The sequence below is a fragment of the Castor canadensis genome, chromosome X (genome assembly GCF_047511655.1).
Source record: "Castor canadensis chromosome X, mCasCan1.hap1v2, whole genome shotgun sequence".
In the NCBI taxonomy this organism is placed as follows: Eukaryota; Metazoa; Chordata; class Mammalia; order Rodentia; family Castoridae; genus Castor; species Castor canadensis.
In genome coordinates this window covers 15,681,238-15,697,827 of record NC_133405.1, presented here as the reverse complement: position 1 = coordinate 15,697,827, position 16,590 = coordinate 15,681,238, and the positions used below count along the sequence as shown (strand labels likewise).

Here is a 16,590-nt window from a genome sequence, read left to right as displayed (position 1 = left end):
TTGATTAAAGAATCGAGACCATTAATATTCAGTGCTAATATTGAAAGGTATGTTGTATTGTCTGTCATTCTGTTGTTTTTGTGGCATTTGCTTCTTTCCTAATCCTCATTTGCTAATCTGTTTATCCAGTGGGATTTTTTTTTGTATTCTGCTGTTTGCATTCATGTTCCTATTTTGTGTGTAGAATTCCTTTAAGTATCTTCTGTAGTGCTGGTTTGGTGGTTAAGAATTTCTTTAGCTTTTGATTGTCATGGATGGTTTTTATTTCTCCTGCAATTTATGAGGAATGGACTTGCTGGATACATTAATCTCACTTGGCAATTATTTTCTTTCAGGACTTGGAATATATCATTCTATGCCCTCCTTGCTTTTAGACTTTCTGTTGAGAAGTCTGCTGCTTTCTTGTGGGTTTGCTTTTATATGTGACTTGTTTATCTCTTGCAGGTTTCATTAGTTTTTCTTTGTTCTGTATGTTTAGTGTTTTAGCTATAATATGTGCAGGGTGTTTCTTTTTCTGGCCTTGCCTGTTTGGTGCTCTGAAAGCCTCCTATACCTGAATAACTTCTTTCTCAAGATTGGGGAAGTTTTCTGCTATTATTTTACTGAATGTTATCTATTCCCTTAGCTTGTACTTCTTCTTCTATATACATGATTAATAGATGTAGGTTTTTTGATGGTGTCCTATAGGTCTTGTATGTTCCATTAGAATTATCTTAGTATTTTTTCTTTGTCTTTTTCTGATTGATCTGATTTCTTTACTTGATCTTCAATAATTGATACTCTATTTTCAATTTGTTTCATGCTATTAGCAAGGCTTTCATCTGAGCTTTTTATTTGGGTTATTGATTTTTTTCATTTCCACAATTTTAATAGTTTGATTTTTCTCAAGACATCTTTATCTTTATTTAATTCCTCTTTCAAATCCTGCATTGTCTTTCTTACTTCATTCAGCTATTTGTTTGCATTATCTTTGAGTTAACTAAGGTGTTTACCTGTATCCTTTTTTAATTTATTCAGCCTCTTATTCATGTCTTCTTTAACTTTGCTGATTATTCTTAACATCATTCTTTTGAGTTCATTGTTTGAGATGCCATCACTTCACTATTGTTCAAGTCCTTTATTGTGGAATTGTCAACTTTTGGAGGATATATGTTACCTATTTTTCATATTATTTGTGTTTTTACATTGTTACTTACATATCTGAGGCCAAGTTATTGGAAGTTTTAATCACTTATAGTCTTTAAGTTGAAATAGGGTCAATGTTCAAGCAGGAAAGTATAGTTCCTGCTGAGTTGAGATGCTATTTCTCACCACTAGATTGGGGGTGGGTAATGATTCAGTAGCCATGCATTCATCTACATGCTCAGATCACTGGGCAGGCCTGTTCCTCAGCACTGCTCAGATCAAGATAAACTAGCTGGAGCCTCTTGTAGAAGTGTAGGTCTATCTGCTTCTTGGCTGCTTTCACTAAAGAAGCATCCTTTCTTTGTGTATTGGGAGCAACTGTTGGCTTCAAGGAGCTTTACAGCTATGGGCCAGACAGGCTCCCACTTTCTCTACATACTTCCTGGATTCTGTCCCTAGGAGAAGCAAGAGACCAAGCCTCAGGGTTGCATGTTCTTGTTTCAATGTCAGGGGAGAAAACAGAGCACTGAGTTCTGCACTGACTGTGGAGGAACTGAGGACCCTAGTTGTTCTGCCTGCTGGTCTTAATGCTTATAGACCCTCTCTAGCAGTTCTCCTCCTTGTGGGGAGAAGGAAACTGGAGGTTTCCTGATTCACAGGGTCCTCATTCCTGGCTATAAACAAACACTCACCAGGAAGCAATTCACAGGGGTGGGTCTTAGTGGTTTCTCTATGGGTGGGGAGGAGACTGTGGGGAGGTCTGTGCTCAGAGCTCTGACCCACCTACCAATCAACACATCCAGGCAGAAGGAAGGCCTTAGAGTTGGAATACTAGATCCACCTGAGCCTCAGGATGTAGGACTGCTTCCTCACCAGGGAGGGTGGGGGCTGAAGGAACACCCTCTGCTTGAATTTCTCTATAGGACCAAATCTGACCCTCTTTCTCTTTAACCATCTCTTATGACTGTCTTCCTTCCTGAGACTGTGCAGAGTGGTCCAGGACTCTCCTTGAGTCATGAATGTTTCTTGTTTTCAGGCTCCCAGAAAATCACAGTCACAACAAATAGACCCTCTTTCAAGATAGCTCCTTGCTATTGCTCTCTGAAATAAAGGGAGTGACAGAATGTCTTTTTTCACCAAGGCCTTCCACACTGGAGTTGTCTCATGAAATCACTGCACTGGATTTAAGTCTTGTGGGCAGTGTGAACTTTTCTTGCAGCTAGAATTGCCAGTCTGTCCCCAGGCCATCTGATTTATCTTGTCATGGTGTCTTCTGCTTCCCATACTCCTCCCATGACCTGAGGACAGCCTTGGAATTGTTTGCTGCTTTACTTTGTTGCCTCAGCATCTCTATACTTTTTTGCTGTCCTGTCACTACTTTCATGATTCCTCATGCTCTTTCTTTCTTGCTTGCTTCAGAATATAGTCCCTCTTGTGTTACCTGACTTCTCATTGATTGAGTCAAAACATTGGACGCTTTTAATCCACTATCAGGTCCCTGGGCAGCAGAGATATGAGTTTCATGGAAACCAGGATTGTTTCACCTTTCATCTAAATCTATATCCCACTGTCTTTATTACTATAGCTTTGTTCATCTTTGTTCTTGTTTTGGCTATTCTGGTGACTTGCATTTTCTTGTGAATTTCAGGATAAGTTCTTACATTTTAAACAAAAAGCAGCTGGGATTTTGATAGGAATTGCATTGAGTCTATGGATCAGTTTGTAGAAAGTGATTGCTAGTTTTCTGTGGCAACTTGGTTCAAACTCAGTAATTTAATCAAGCACCAATGTCAGTGCTGCCACAAAGGTATTTTGTCGATATAATTAACATCTACAATTAAGTTGCCTTTAAGCAAAGGAGATTACCTTTGTGGGTGGGCCTTATGCAATGAGTTGATAGGTCTTAAGAGTAAAAACAGGTTCCCTGGGAAAGAATTTCTGTTTCAAGACTTGGCTTCAATTCCTGCTTTATTTTCCAGCCTGTTAGACTGCACTGAAGACTTTGGACTTATTAGACCCCACAATCATGTCAGCCAAATCCTAGAAATAAGTAAGCATCTTCATAAGTAAATTTTGTCTTCTCTCCCTCTCTCATTCTGACCTCCTCTCACCACTGGTTCTTTTGCTCTGGAAAACTCCAAGGTGTTCTAATCCAGAGGTATGTAATGTCCTTTTTATTTATTATCTCCTTGATTTATTATCACTTTTCCATTTTTGACAGTGATTAATAGTTTCCAGTGCACAACTCTTGCACTTCTTTATTTCTAAGTATTTATTCCTTTTGAGGCTATTATAAAAATTGCTTTTTAAATTTAATTTTGGATTATTCATTATTAGAGTATAGAAACACAAGTTATTTTTTGTAGTGCTGAGGACTGAACCTTGGGTCTCACTTATGCTATGCAAGCACTAGACCACTAAGCTATATCTTCAGCCATGATATTTATTTTTATTTATTGATTTTGTAATTTGTAGAATTGCTGAAGTCATTTGTTAATTTAAATAGAGTTTTTGCAAATTACTTATAATTTTCCTAATACAAATACTTGTAATCTACAAATAAAGGTAATTTTACTACTTCCTTTCCATTCTGGATTCCTTTCCTTTCTTTTTTCTTGCTTAATTGCAGTGGCCAAAAACTCTAGTAAAGTTTTGGAATGAAATGGAGGTAGCTGCTATTTTGTCTTCTTCTTAATGTTAAGGGGATAGCTTTCAGTCTTTTACCAGTAATTATGAGTTGTAGGTTTTTAATGATGCCCTTAACAAGTTAAAGTTTCCATTTCTGATTAATTTTTAGCATTTTTTCATGAAAAAATATTATTAAATTTTAATAATATTTAAATTATTAAATGATTATTAAATGTTTTTCTGCATTTATTGAGATTGTTTTCTTCTATTATTGCATTAATATGGGACAGCACCTTTTGCATTTTTTTTTAGGTTGAAACAATCTTGCATTCCTAAGATAAATCCTGACTATTCATAGTATATGTAACCCTTTCTGTGTGTTTTGAGGTTTAGCTTGCTAGTATATTTTTAGGAATTTTGCTAATAAAGGACATTGGTTTGTTTTTGCTTCATGTATTTTAGAGTTCTATTAGTAGGTACATTTACATTTATAATTTTTATGTCTTCTTCATGAGTTGATCCACTTACCATTATGGAATATCCATTCTTTTAGTCTCAATTTTTGCCACATTATCAATTTTTTTCTTTTCTTTTTTTACAGTACTGGAGTTTGAACTCAGGGCCTACACCTTCAGCCACTCCACCAGCCCTTTTTGTGATGGATTTTTTTCAAGATAGGGTCTTGTGAACTATCTGCCCTGGGCTTGCTTCGAACCTCAATCCTCCTGATCTCTGTCTCTTGAGTAGCTAGGATCACAAGCGTGAACCGCTAGCTCCCAGCTCATAATCAATTTTTCAATATTACTCCTCCTGTATTGTGGTTACTTTTTGCATGGCATATTATATCTTTTTCTATTCCTTTACTCTCAACACATTTTTGTTTTAAACTCTACAGTGTGTTGTTTTGGACCTTGAATGTCTAAAATAGATCATGCATTTTTTTCTCTATTCTGCCATTCTCAGACTTTGAATTAGATATTTTAATCTGTTATTTTTATTCTGGGAAATATATGTAATCTAAAATTATCACTTTAACAATTTTGAATTTTAACATTTAGTGTCGTCAATATATTCCTTTTGTGGTGCAACCATCACCACTCTCTAGCACCAGAACCTTTTCATATTTCCAAACTGAAGTCTAACATTTTGTTAAAATAAATTTTTATTTTTGATGAATCCAACTTATACATTTCTTCTTTTGTTGCCTGTGTATTTAGTGCTGTGTATAATTCATTAAAAATTTTTAATTGACACATAATTGTACATATTTATGGGCTAGATTATAATAATTTGATAAACATATTCAATGAGTAATGATCAGATGGGAGTAATTAACATTTCTATTTCCTTAACATTTATCATTTTTTTTGTTACTAACCTTTAAACTTCTTATTTCTAGTTTTTAATCAAATATGTAATAAATCATTTTGTATTATTGTCACACTACTGTACTGTAGAACAAAAGAACATATTCATCCTGCCTAACTATAGTTTGGCCCCACTTATCCAACCTTCCTCTATTTCCTCTCTGATGCTCCCTATCCTCTTGTAATCACTATTCCAATATCTGCTTCTGTGAAATGATTGTTTTAAGCTTTCTTATATGAGTAAGAATATGCAGTACTCGTCTTTCTGTGCCTGAATTATTTCAGTCAACATAATGCCCTCCAGTTCCATCCATGCTGCAACAAATGACAAATGTCTCTTTGTCTCTCTGAGTAAAAGAGCAGTCAAGAATTAGAGACATATCTTTTTGAGTATACAAATCTTTTTTGCAACAAATAATAAGATTTCATTCTTTTCTATGGTTAAATAATATCTCCCTGTGTAGGTGTACTGCATTTTCTTCATTCATTTATGGACATCTAGGTTGATTCCACATCTTGGCTATTGTTAATAGTGCTGCAGTAAACATGGGAGTACAGGTATCTCCTTGAAATACTTATTTTTTTTCTGTTGGATGTAGATCCAGTAGTGGAATAGACAATTCATTTATTTTTAAGGTTATTACTGATGGTACAGTTGACATGTGTCATTTTGCTACTTGTTTTCTATGTGTCTTACATCTTTTTGTTCCTCTTTTCCCTTCATTGCCACTTCTTTCAGAGTGGTAGCTTTCTTATAAAGCTATTTTCTACTGTACTACTTTAATTTCCTTATAATTTTTGTTATATTAAAGAATTTAATTTAGTAATTTCCCTCGGAATCCCTTATAATAAATACACTTATAGCAGTATATTTCAGATTAATAACTTAAATTCAGTAGTATACAAAAACTTTGTCCTATGTTCTCTTCTTTGTGCTATCATTGAAATACATATTCCATCTTTGTACATTATAAGTGCATTAATAGTTTTATAATATTTATCATACCCTAACTTTTATCCTTCTATGTCTATCAACGACTCTAGACTGAAAGCAGAACCTATGTATTTAGTTTCTAGCATACTTTTTCCACATGATATTGTCCTTACTGAATGTGTATGCAAGGAACTTTGAAGGTTTCTTTAATCAAACCTACATGAAAGTGGGAAGTAATAAGACTTATTTAGTGCTCTGCTTCATAACACACACACACACACACACACACACACACACAAAGTACCTGGAATGATGGACTACAATATGATGCTGAATGTAATAGTCATGTATTTTGAAATGTTCTTAACATTCATGAAACTCAAACATTGTGCAAGCTGTTTTGTTCAGCTGTTGTATTAAAGGGAGAACTATAGTTGCAATGCTTTGAAAACTAGTTCTTTTTGGTTTTGAAATTTTTAAAGAAGAAAACTACACTTAGATTGTAAACATCCAGTATGTACAAGGGTAACAGAGAGGTAAGAAAATTTCCCTGCTGCTAAGCCCCAGAATATCTCTTTTTCTCCAACATTGGCTCACTCAGTCTTGACCCATTTATCTTTGTGTAGATGCTTTATCCAGGCCTCAGTAACATGCTGGGTAGCACAGACAGATTATAAGGTAATAAATATCCAGAGGGCAACAAGCTGAGCAATTGACTCAAAGAAGCTCAGTTTTAACTTAATCATTTCCCCATGCATTGCTTTTACTCTAATTATTAACTTTACATAGCACTAAAAACAAATTATTTCAAGAATATCTGCAATTATTTAGAGTACAAAATATGCACAGACATGTTAACATGTGAGGCAATCTTGGGCAATATTTACTACTGTGCAAATGTATCATAGTTGGCAGGACAGCTTCCAAGACAGAAAGCCTTGGATTTATAAATTAGTTGTTCTCTTCTCCCTGTAAGTTATGGTCATTGTTCCAGAGGAATAGGGCATCTTTTAGTCCTTTTGGAGGCACAGCTATGTGTGTGCATGTGTGCATGTATATGTGTGTTTGTGTGTGTGTGGTGTTTACATGAAAGATAGGAAGCAGAGTGTTTGGAACAAAAAGTAATAAAGGAGAAAATGGATTGACATTTGGTTAGTTTAAAGAATTCTAAAACTGAAAATGATTCATGTTGTATGTTTTAGAAAAATGTCTTGCATGATCAAAGAATTACAGCTGTTAAAAAATCTCTTCAAGACTGATCTCATAGAAAGCAGACATGGTGGTGCACACCTGTGATCCCACATACTCAGGAGGCTCAGGCTAGAGGATCACTTGAGTTCAGGAGTGCAAGACCAACCTGGGCAACATAGTGAGACCTCACTTGATAATGAAATAAGTAACCACATAGAAATTGCAACACCCCCCCCAATGGTGCCATATACTTTTCTGTGTTCTTTATTAGGATAAATATGATGTGAAACAGTAGATACTTCTACTCATGTGATATTGGCAAAAGGACTTATTGATTTTGCATAGATGCTCCCTCTCTCTCTCCCCACCCCCTCAGTTAAAGAGCAGTCCAGGAATAGAGACACATCTTTTTCAGTACACTAGACCTTTTCACATTCTCAATCATTAAGGAGAAAGGGAACTGCAGAGGTGGTAGAAAAAACTATCATGGCAGCCAGTTGTTTTCATTCTAAGATAGCTAAATGTATCAAGCTAAACCATGAGACCACATCTTTGTGGATAGAGAAATGAAAGGTTGAACAAGTTGTCATTGTAAATACGGTTATGAATTTGTAGTGGCCTGTCCTAGTGACAGTTCACCAATTCTTTTTGTAATTGGAAATGATCATGTATTATGACACTGCCGTATTCCTGTATAGGTTCAGATTTTGGTACTAGCAAGTGGGATTCTGCTATAATCCATACCTAAAATGTAGTAGTGGCTTTGAAAAGACTTTGAAAGTATTTTAAGAAGCATCACAGTAAAAGTTTAGATTGCCTTGAAGAGACAATTATCTGAATGTTCCTTAAAGACTCTGCCAGTGAGAGCACATTTCAATTTACGCCATGAATCGCACACTTTAGCTAATGAGCCTTCTCAGGCACATTTTTGACGAAATTTGTTCAAAATGGTTATCTGTTCAGCTCCTACCACCCCTCTTTAACAGAATGACTATAATCAGCCAGAAGAGATGAAGAAATGATCCTATGTGTTCACTTAGACAATGAGTACCTGGAAATACTGGAAAAATGTAGCTGTGTTGAAAAATTCTTCAGTGAGCTGACTGGCTTAGGACTAGGACAATGTGCTGGTGAGGAGGTAAGGTGGGAGGCCACAGATACTATCCCTTCTCAATCCTTTCAGAATGATTCTATGGCCGTGAGCAGTTTCCCTCTCCAGGTGCAAAAAAATCAAAAAACAAAACAAAACAAAAAAAACCTGGTGGGGGATTAGGACTTGTTTCGCTTTCAAAGAATTGCAATTAGCTTGAAGAGAGAGTTTGTTTCCACATTTTGCATATTCTATCTTAGGCTAGATACAGAGTAATGGACACCCATTCATAGATAGTGGTGGCATGAGAACTACAGAACTATGATTTGCAAACCAGTTTCCCTGATTTAGGCATCTGATTCAGGAGATTCTCAGGCCCTGCCCCAAACCATGGAAATACGTAAAAAACCAATGTGATTCAGATACCCACAAAAGGCTTGAAGGCTACCACTCTACTTCAGTGTTAACAGGTGTTCTGTGAAAATAGGGCTTGTGGTCAAATTTGTTTATCCTAGCATTTTTTAAAGTTCAGCAGAGCTCCTTAAGATGGGCTTTGCAGTATGTAATGTGCTAATGCACACTTTAAATTCAAGGAAGATAAGAGTGTAGCCAGTGGTTCTCAAAGCATGCTTCTTTAGGATCAGCAATTTCAACACTACCTGGGAACTTGATAGAAATGTAAAGTCTTAACCCCACTCCACACTTAGTAAGAAACTCTGGAGGTGGGGTCCAGCAATTTGAGTCTTAAAATCTTCTAGGTAATCCTGATATGTGCTATAACCTTCAAACCAATGGAGTTTGCAGTGTTTTCCAAAACAGAATAATGTTTTTTAATTTCATCATGCATGTGGCAGGACTAACATTTTCTGCCATGAAGACTGCTACCAAAATGTGTATGTGTATGTACAGAAGCATGTTGATTGGGACACAGTAACTATTTTGCATATATCATGGAAAGCACCAATTATGCTGAGTCTGTTCCACCACTCTTCTCTTCATATACTGACTACTCCCAAAGTGTTCATTGTAAGGCAATGACACATTTGGGGAACTAGAGAAGCATCAACACTAAAGAATTTTTACATTTTCCTTCAGTTCTCAGAGGTATAAAGGACTTTAGATATTTAGTTACGTGTTTTCCCTATACAGAGGAGAGAAATGAGCAAGAGAGAGGGGAAACGACATTGCAAATGGTAGAGAGAATACCAGAGCATTCATCTCCTTTGTGCAACCTGATTGCTGACTGGCAATAAGGATTTCTCAGGATCAATTTGGAATCTAGAAGTCTAACAAATACATCTTAAATAGTATTCATGTTAACATGAATGTCTAGACAGTATATTATCTGAGGGAAGTGACTTTTTCTACATAATTCACTGCTTAACTCTAATTTCTAATATATTTTATGGCATGTAGTAATAATAAATATATGTTGGAGGATTTTTTTGAATGAATATAAAGAGTTTATTCGGTGCATATTTGGGTATACAACAACAAATATTAAACAACTTTTTAAACTTTTTGTGTACAAGACAGAAAACTGCCTGTACATGCTATGTCCACTTTTGGAACACAGATTTTAACAATTATTAATGCACAAAATCTTACATATCATGCAACTCTATGCCAAGATTCCAACTTTCTTCCATGCAACAGATATGAAGATCTAAATGGAAACCTAGCTAAGTCTTAAAACACTTTTCCAGTAGCAGGTATAATATATGTTATTTAGGGGTAACCAGTCTTAACATTTCCTTGTACACAATAATCACGTGCCAAATACAATGACAGGAGGACTCATACATATACAGATGGGACGTTTCTTATTTTAACAACACAAAAGACAACATCACAGTTCCACAGTTCCTGCCTTTACACAAGAAGCCACAACAATAGTTTAACATGATACACAAATGGAATCAAGAGAAATCTACACTTGAGGATAATCATTTTTTAAAGTTATCTTTACTGACTGGGGTTGACAACACAACTCAATTTCTACACGCAAAGTACAGCACAGAACTTGACCTGACTACTAGAAATCTAAAAAAAAAAAAGGAAATTGGTTAACTCACAAGAACACTGTTACCTTGAGCCTGAGATGCCAATTCAGATTCAACCCTGAATTTGGTTGATTTGGATTAAGTGACAGAGTCAATAGAACCATTGAATTTCAGAAACCATAAAGTTGCACTATATGAAAGTAAAGAGTACACTGAATGAAGCGTAGATAGAAAACATTAAGCCAAGAAAACAACACAGTTCACATAATTTTGTTTGCCCCTACAAAACATTTAAGCAGTTAATTTTGTTTTGTTTTGTTTTTGTTTTTCAAGAATGACTGTGGTCTTTTAGATTGTCTTGATTGGAGAGCAAATTTGGATCAGCATTAGTGCTGTGAAATACTTTTGGTTTGTCATCCCCTAAGTATAGGTGAGATCATGAGAAAATTTGGCAGTCCTTCTCCCAGATTTAGTTCATTGATAATGCTTGGCATTCTTTTGCACAAGCTCACACTAAATTATGGGGCTTTAGTATGGATGATAACAAGGTCTAAAGGCAGATAAAATAGTGAACTCTGCCTGTTTGTTGGTACATGTTACTGATGAATTTGAACTTTTGGGTGAAGGACTGCTAGAAGAATTCAACAGCACCTGGAGGTAAGGTTCTGTTACAGAGCCCTTGTTTTGCCCTCACTGGCTACGTTGATTCATTGTGGCTCATGGATTTGCCTCCGTTCAGCACGCCGGAGACACTTCTGCTCTTGGTTGGGGTCCCACTTCCGGATCGGGAGAACTCTGTGAGATCGTGCAGTGACGGCTCCTTGTACATGGCCACTGAAAAGCACACAAAGAGGGTATAAAAGGTCTTCAAATGGACACACCAATGTATTCTAGAAAATTGCTAAGAGAATAGATTTTAAGTGTTCTCACTACAAAAATGGTAAGTTTGGGAGGCAATGCAATGTTAATTAATTTAGTCTTTCCACAATGTATACATATTTTCAAATAACTTGTACATGATAAATATATAAATTTTTATTTGCCAATAAGAATCAACTAAAAAAGGAAAAGAAAAAAAAAGAGATTTTTTAAAAAAAATGAACATACTACACTGGTTCTCAAATTTTTTTCTTCTGGTTTGTAGGCTTTTATGCCTTAAGCCAAATATGCAAAATGCTGCTTTCAAGTACTTGGTAAAGAATGGATGAAATCAGATTATTAAGCAAAATCTAGTCTTGGTGCAGTAGTGTGTGAAGAATTTTAATGCCTAGCTTCCATCACTTATGCTTATATATGGGAGGTTTTATGAAAAATGTACTTAATAAAGCTCTTAGAAGTTTAAATATGATCTACAATATAATGTGTAAGCCAAATATTAAAATGCAATATATTTTAAAATACTGATTTCTATCATACTTTAAAACGAAACTCTCTAAGAGTCTACGTATTAGCATAATTCTTTGTGCAATAAATGGTAATAATTATTATTGGGCTGTAAATAATAGTACTACTTCATACTTGTGAAGCACTCACAGCATGCTACATATCATTCTCACTTCCCCACATGTGTCATCTAATTTAATCAATGTAAAAACCTTATGACATTAATACATTTATTCATGTTTTACAGATAAACGTGAGGGACACTGGATAAATTAACCACTTCAAGACTATCCAGTTAGTAAAAGGTGAAGTTGGGACTTGAACCCAGCTAGTTGTGCTCTTGAAAATGAGCTGCAAAGCCAATGCTATGCTGATTTCAATAAGGGTGGAGCAGTCTTCCCCTGCTCTTAATTCTCATTGTAATCTCAAACTGGGTAACTTCTTTAAGGTCTTTGTCTATGTTGTCAGCATTTACTGTCCCTTCTCTAACATGTCTCATTACTTCTAATATCCCTATTTTCCAGAGCCTATTCCTTTCACTCTAACTTGTTATTGATCTGTTAGTAACGTCTGAGAAACATAACTATGAGTGAAAATTCCTGGGATGATATTGTTGGGGCCTTAGAGAGGGTCCAAAGGGCTTTCTGGTAAGTGTTAAGTATACTCACATTTTAACATCTGTTTCTCTCAGCTACCGTTTGGACATATTTGGAGGTTCTTAGCTGTCCTGAGTGGCTATTTAGGTACTTCTCTCTAAGTAAGGTGTTAGTATGTAGATGTACTATGAGAAACTTAAAATCAGGTGAGTAGATGCTATTGTCAATACCTTAATGTTTTCATGATTTTTAAATTTTGCTTTAATGATTTTAAGTATTGTTAAAATGTTTGCAAATTTCTGCATAAGTGCCTTGTGTGGAAGAATTATGTTCCACTCTCAAAAACTTGATAAAAGATTAATTTAAGTTACTATTTTTGGTACCATGATCCAAAGTTCATATAATATTAAATTTACCTTTTAGTGGTTTGGGCAGAAAATGGGCTGCAGGTTTGTTCTTCTTCACATGGTTGCCTTTCATGATCTCTCCTTCTTTGTTCAGACCCAGATACCACCCTCGGCCTGACTGCTGCTGACGGTATATCATTGATGAGTATGTCACGTAATAATTTTCAAACACTGATTCTTTGAATTTGCACTCAGGTGTGAAATGTTCCTGCAACAAAGGTAAATAAAAATCCTCAATGTTCATAGTGATGAATTTCATGTAGAACAAATGAAATTGCTTTTCAGAATTTTAAGACATACTTTGTTAAAGCTTCTACGACTGGTGCTGTAATTTAAAAGTAATAAACCATTTTCATTGGAAACTAGCAAACTATATAACCAACATTTCACACAGCATTTTAGTAAAAATCCCTAAGTGAAAGTGCTATCTCTCAATGATTAGCTTTCTTTCTAATAGAAATAATAGGATTAGAATCAGCCACTTAAGTGTAATATTTTGGACAAATACAAGAGCCACGGATTGAAAAGACAAGAATAATAAAGCTTACATAGATCTTTGTTACCCTCAAGAATAAATATGACAAAATAAACATTCAACCTTTATACTTAATTTTTTATGGATTCTCAAGTTATTATACACTATGGTTGTCAGTTGCCTGAGGCTGAAAGCAGTGTTATGCTGCTGGTTGCCTGTATTTCTAAAAGGATGCTACAAAGAAAGGCTACTTCTTACTTTAAGGTAAGATGAATTAATTTTTTTTAGTTCATTGGACCTTGACTTAAAAAAGAAAAAAAAAGTTTCCCACCCATCCCATCTTTGCCTTACAGTAACATTTACAAGCAAATCAATATGGAAGCAAGGAATTTACAGCAATTCTACAAGCAGACAAGAGAGAGCAGCCCAAAAGATTTGAACCCTGGACTATGATTTTCTGCCATGTACCTGGTCATGTTTTCTTTGGGCTGCATCATTCAAACGAAGGGCTCCTAACTTAACAGAATCTTTCAGGAGAAAATAACCTACAGTCTTTTTTTTAGCTTGTTGAACAGTCATTAAAGACAACCAGTTGTAAGTCAAATAAAATAAATAGCAGATTTAATCTGTAAGTAATCTATAGAGTAGCAAAGTGTCCACTTAGAGTGGAAGATAATGAAGAAAATGGTAACCGACTAATGTGCAGAGACAAACAATGATGCCATCAAAGTTTTGGTAATTTGCTGAGATTTTATCAGGAAAACCTATTGAAAATATTACCAAAAAGTTTTGAAGTTTTCTTGTATTGTAAGTTTTCTTGGCTACCAATCTTTTTGAAACAGTTTCTCCATGGTCCTTACTTTCCTCAGCTTTTCTCTGACAGTTAAGCACCCAAGAAGTTTTCTTTCCCCTTTTCTTGGAATCTCTACTTCATGCACTAATCTGACTGATTCCCCCATTTGGCCTCTAGAGTGCATGGGTTGGAGTATCCTTGGGGTTGTTCAGCCTAAGTGAACACTTGATGGATTTTCCTAGGAGTCACACAAATTCAACCTTCTCAGAAAGAAACTGTACTTCTAGGGCAACCGTCACATGATAAGAACTTAAAGAGTTCTATTTATAGGTTGTGAAAACACTTTGTAGGATTTCTTGACATAAGCAAAGCCAAAGTATGTCTACAAAGAAATGTGGCTAAAATCTCCACATTTCCTCTGGTGCTGAAGGTAACTGCATAAATGTTGCTGGATGGAATTCTTTGTGAACTGAATCATCATTTGGAAAAAAAATCATCCCTGTAGAGTGGATTTTACTTTTGGAAAGAGATAGAAAGCATTGGAAACTAAATCTGGTGAGTAATACATAAGACCAAAGTGGGTAATACAATGTAGCCGCATGAACAATGTATGGCTCACCACAGAATGGTGAGTTGGGGATCACTGTGTATTCTAAGGCAGGTTCCCAGAAAGTGCTGCCTTGAACGTCATGTATGACAGTAGCATTCATTTGTTCATTTCATACACATTTTAGTGATGCATGTACTTGGGAGGGGCTGAAAAACTCACTGGTAAATAATATGTGCTCTCAGACAACCTACTATGTATTGAGGGAGTCGGGGATGTATCCAAATGACCTGAACAGAGATGTTACCTAATAAGCAGAGAAAGGGAGGCAAGAAAGGGGTGTTGTATGAGAACAGAAGAAATAAGACTTAATTCTGACTAGAGGACTAGGGGGGCTTTCAGAGAGGCTGTCATTTCAGTTGAACCTCAAAAGATGAGCAGAATTCAATACAGAAAAAGAAGGAAGAATAATACTTGAAGCCCAGTCACACTTACTCTACCATCTACTTTTTCTACATACACTCTGTCAGTAATTAGAGTCCAGCACGCTGACAGTAGCTCACAACTTAAAACCTCTGAGGACCTTTACATTCATTCACATGCTCTCTAATTCAAGATCCATGACCTTCACCTTCCATTCTCTTTGCCACTACTGTTGCTTATGCCCTTATTAACTCTTCACTGGACTGTTGTAAAAATCTCTTCCTTGGTCTTTCTTCCTCTGTCAGAAGATGTGCCTTCCTAAAGCAAAACTCCATTCCTTGAGAACTTTTGCTGATGTCATCTTGCCAATAGTAAAAACAATAAATGACTAGAAATGGCATTTAAAAATCCTCCAGGATTCAGTCACTACCATGCTTTCTAGTGACATCCCCAACCACAGAACCATAAGTGCTTTCCCAGATGCCATTCATTTCCTGTGTTTAGAATGGCATTCTTCTGTTTCTCTAGCTACTGTTTTTCTTCTAATCCTTCAAGTCCAATCTCAAATATGACGGCTTCTGAACTCATACTTGGTATTTCCCAATCAGAATGATCATACCTGTATCCGTGCTCCCAGAAGCCTATGTATATCACTAGCATGGCCCTGTGACCTAAATGCAAGTATTATTAGCTCTACCCAGTCCAGGGACTTGTCTTCCTTGTTTCCCAATCTCCCTTTCTCCCTAAAAAATGATAGTTCATACTGCCTAGCTCATAGCAGACTGCTCAATTGTTGGAGCACTTATTACTGTTGGTATAATTTTAATATCAGAGATTCACATTTAAATATTGGAAATTCCATAACACAGAAGTACCAACTAGTGAAAACTCTGCAGGGAATTTCCTTAATACCATAAAATAAAATCAGTTGTCTATAGGAGGCTGACATTGCACGGACAGATCCTGCATGGGTGATTGAATATCTGTTAAGAACAACATGGCATCTACAATATTAAGCAGGAAACTTCACAATTGTTACAACTATTGGAAAATGGCAAAGAAGGACTCAATGAACTGAATGCTCTGACACATCCTGGCAATTTCTTAGTCATTCCCACTAAATTTGGACTCAAAAGCTTAGTAGAAAGTGAGAAAGAGGAAAATGAAGCCAAAAAAAATGTTGAAGCAACTGAAGGAGTGTTCTGTTCTCTGTGTGACACTGTCATTTTACCCAGTGTTAGAATGAGTAGGCAGAAGAGGATTGATTTTTTATCAAATGTGGAGAAATGTGAGCATCCCATCCAGCACAAAACAGTCCACCAAAAGAAAGCAGGTTGAGGTCGTATCTCTTTGTCTTACAGTGATTCATATAAGTAACAGAAATTGGATTTGACTCTAGCCAGGAAAGCCCTATTGCAAGGACACCAGGAAGACATATGCCAAGGAACAAATCCACTTTGATTGACTTGGAGATTTTTGCTGGGTAGTGCTCTGGAACAAGGTACATAGTGGTCTTAACACATGGGAGGCACTGAATGAAGGCAGCAATCACTGTGTTATGGATTTAATAGGTACTAGATAAAAATCTGCTATTAGAATGAATAAATGAGTTTTAAAGATCACATATT

The 16,590-nt window shown here is 35.9% G+C and overlaps 1 protein-coding gene across 6 annotated transcripts in view; it reads right to left on the bottom strand.

Annotated features, from left to right (window-relative positions):
* Window positions 1-9,775: 9,775 nt before the first annotated feature.
* Fgf13 (fibroblast growth factor 13) overlaps window positions 9,776-16,590 on the bottom strand; it is a 539,487-nt gene continuing 532,672 nt past the window's right edge. For all 6 annotated transcript variants that reach the window (XM_074062388.1, XM_074062386.1, XM_074062390.1 and 3 more), the window contains 2 exons: window positions 12,734-12,932; window positions 9,776-11,172 (listed from right to left, as the gene is read on the bottom strand). In XM_074062388.1, the coding sequence (XP_073918489.1) occupies window positions 11,036-11,172; window positions 12,734-12,932 (336 nt within the window). In that variant the 3' untranslated portion in view covers window positions 9,776-11,035. The remainder of the gene's footprint in view (window positions 11,173-12,733; window positions 12,933-16,590) is intronic.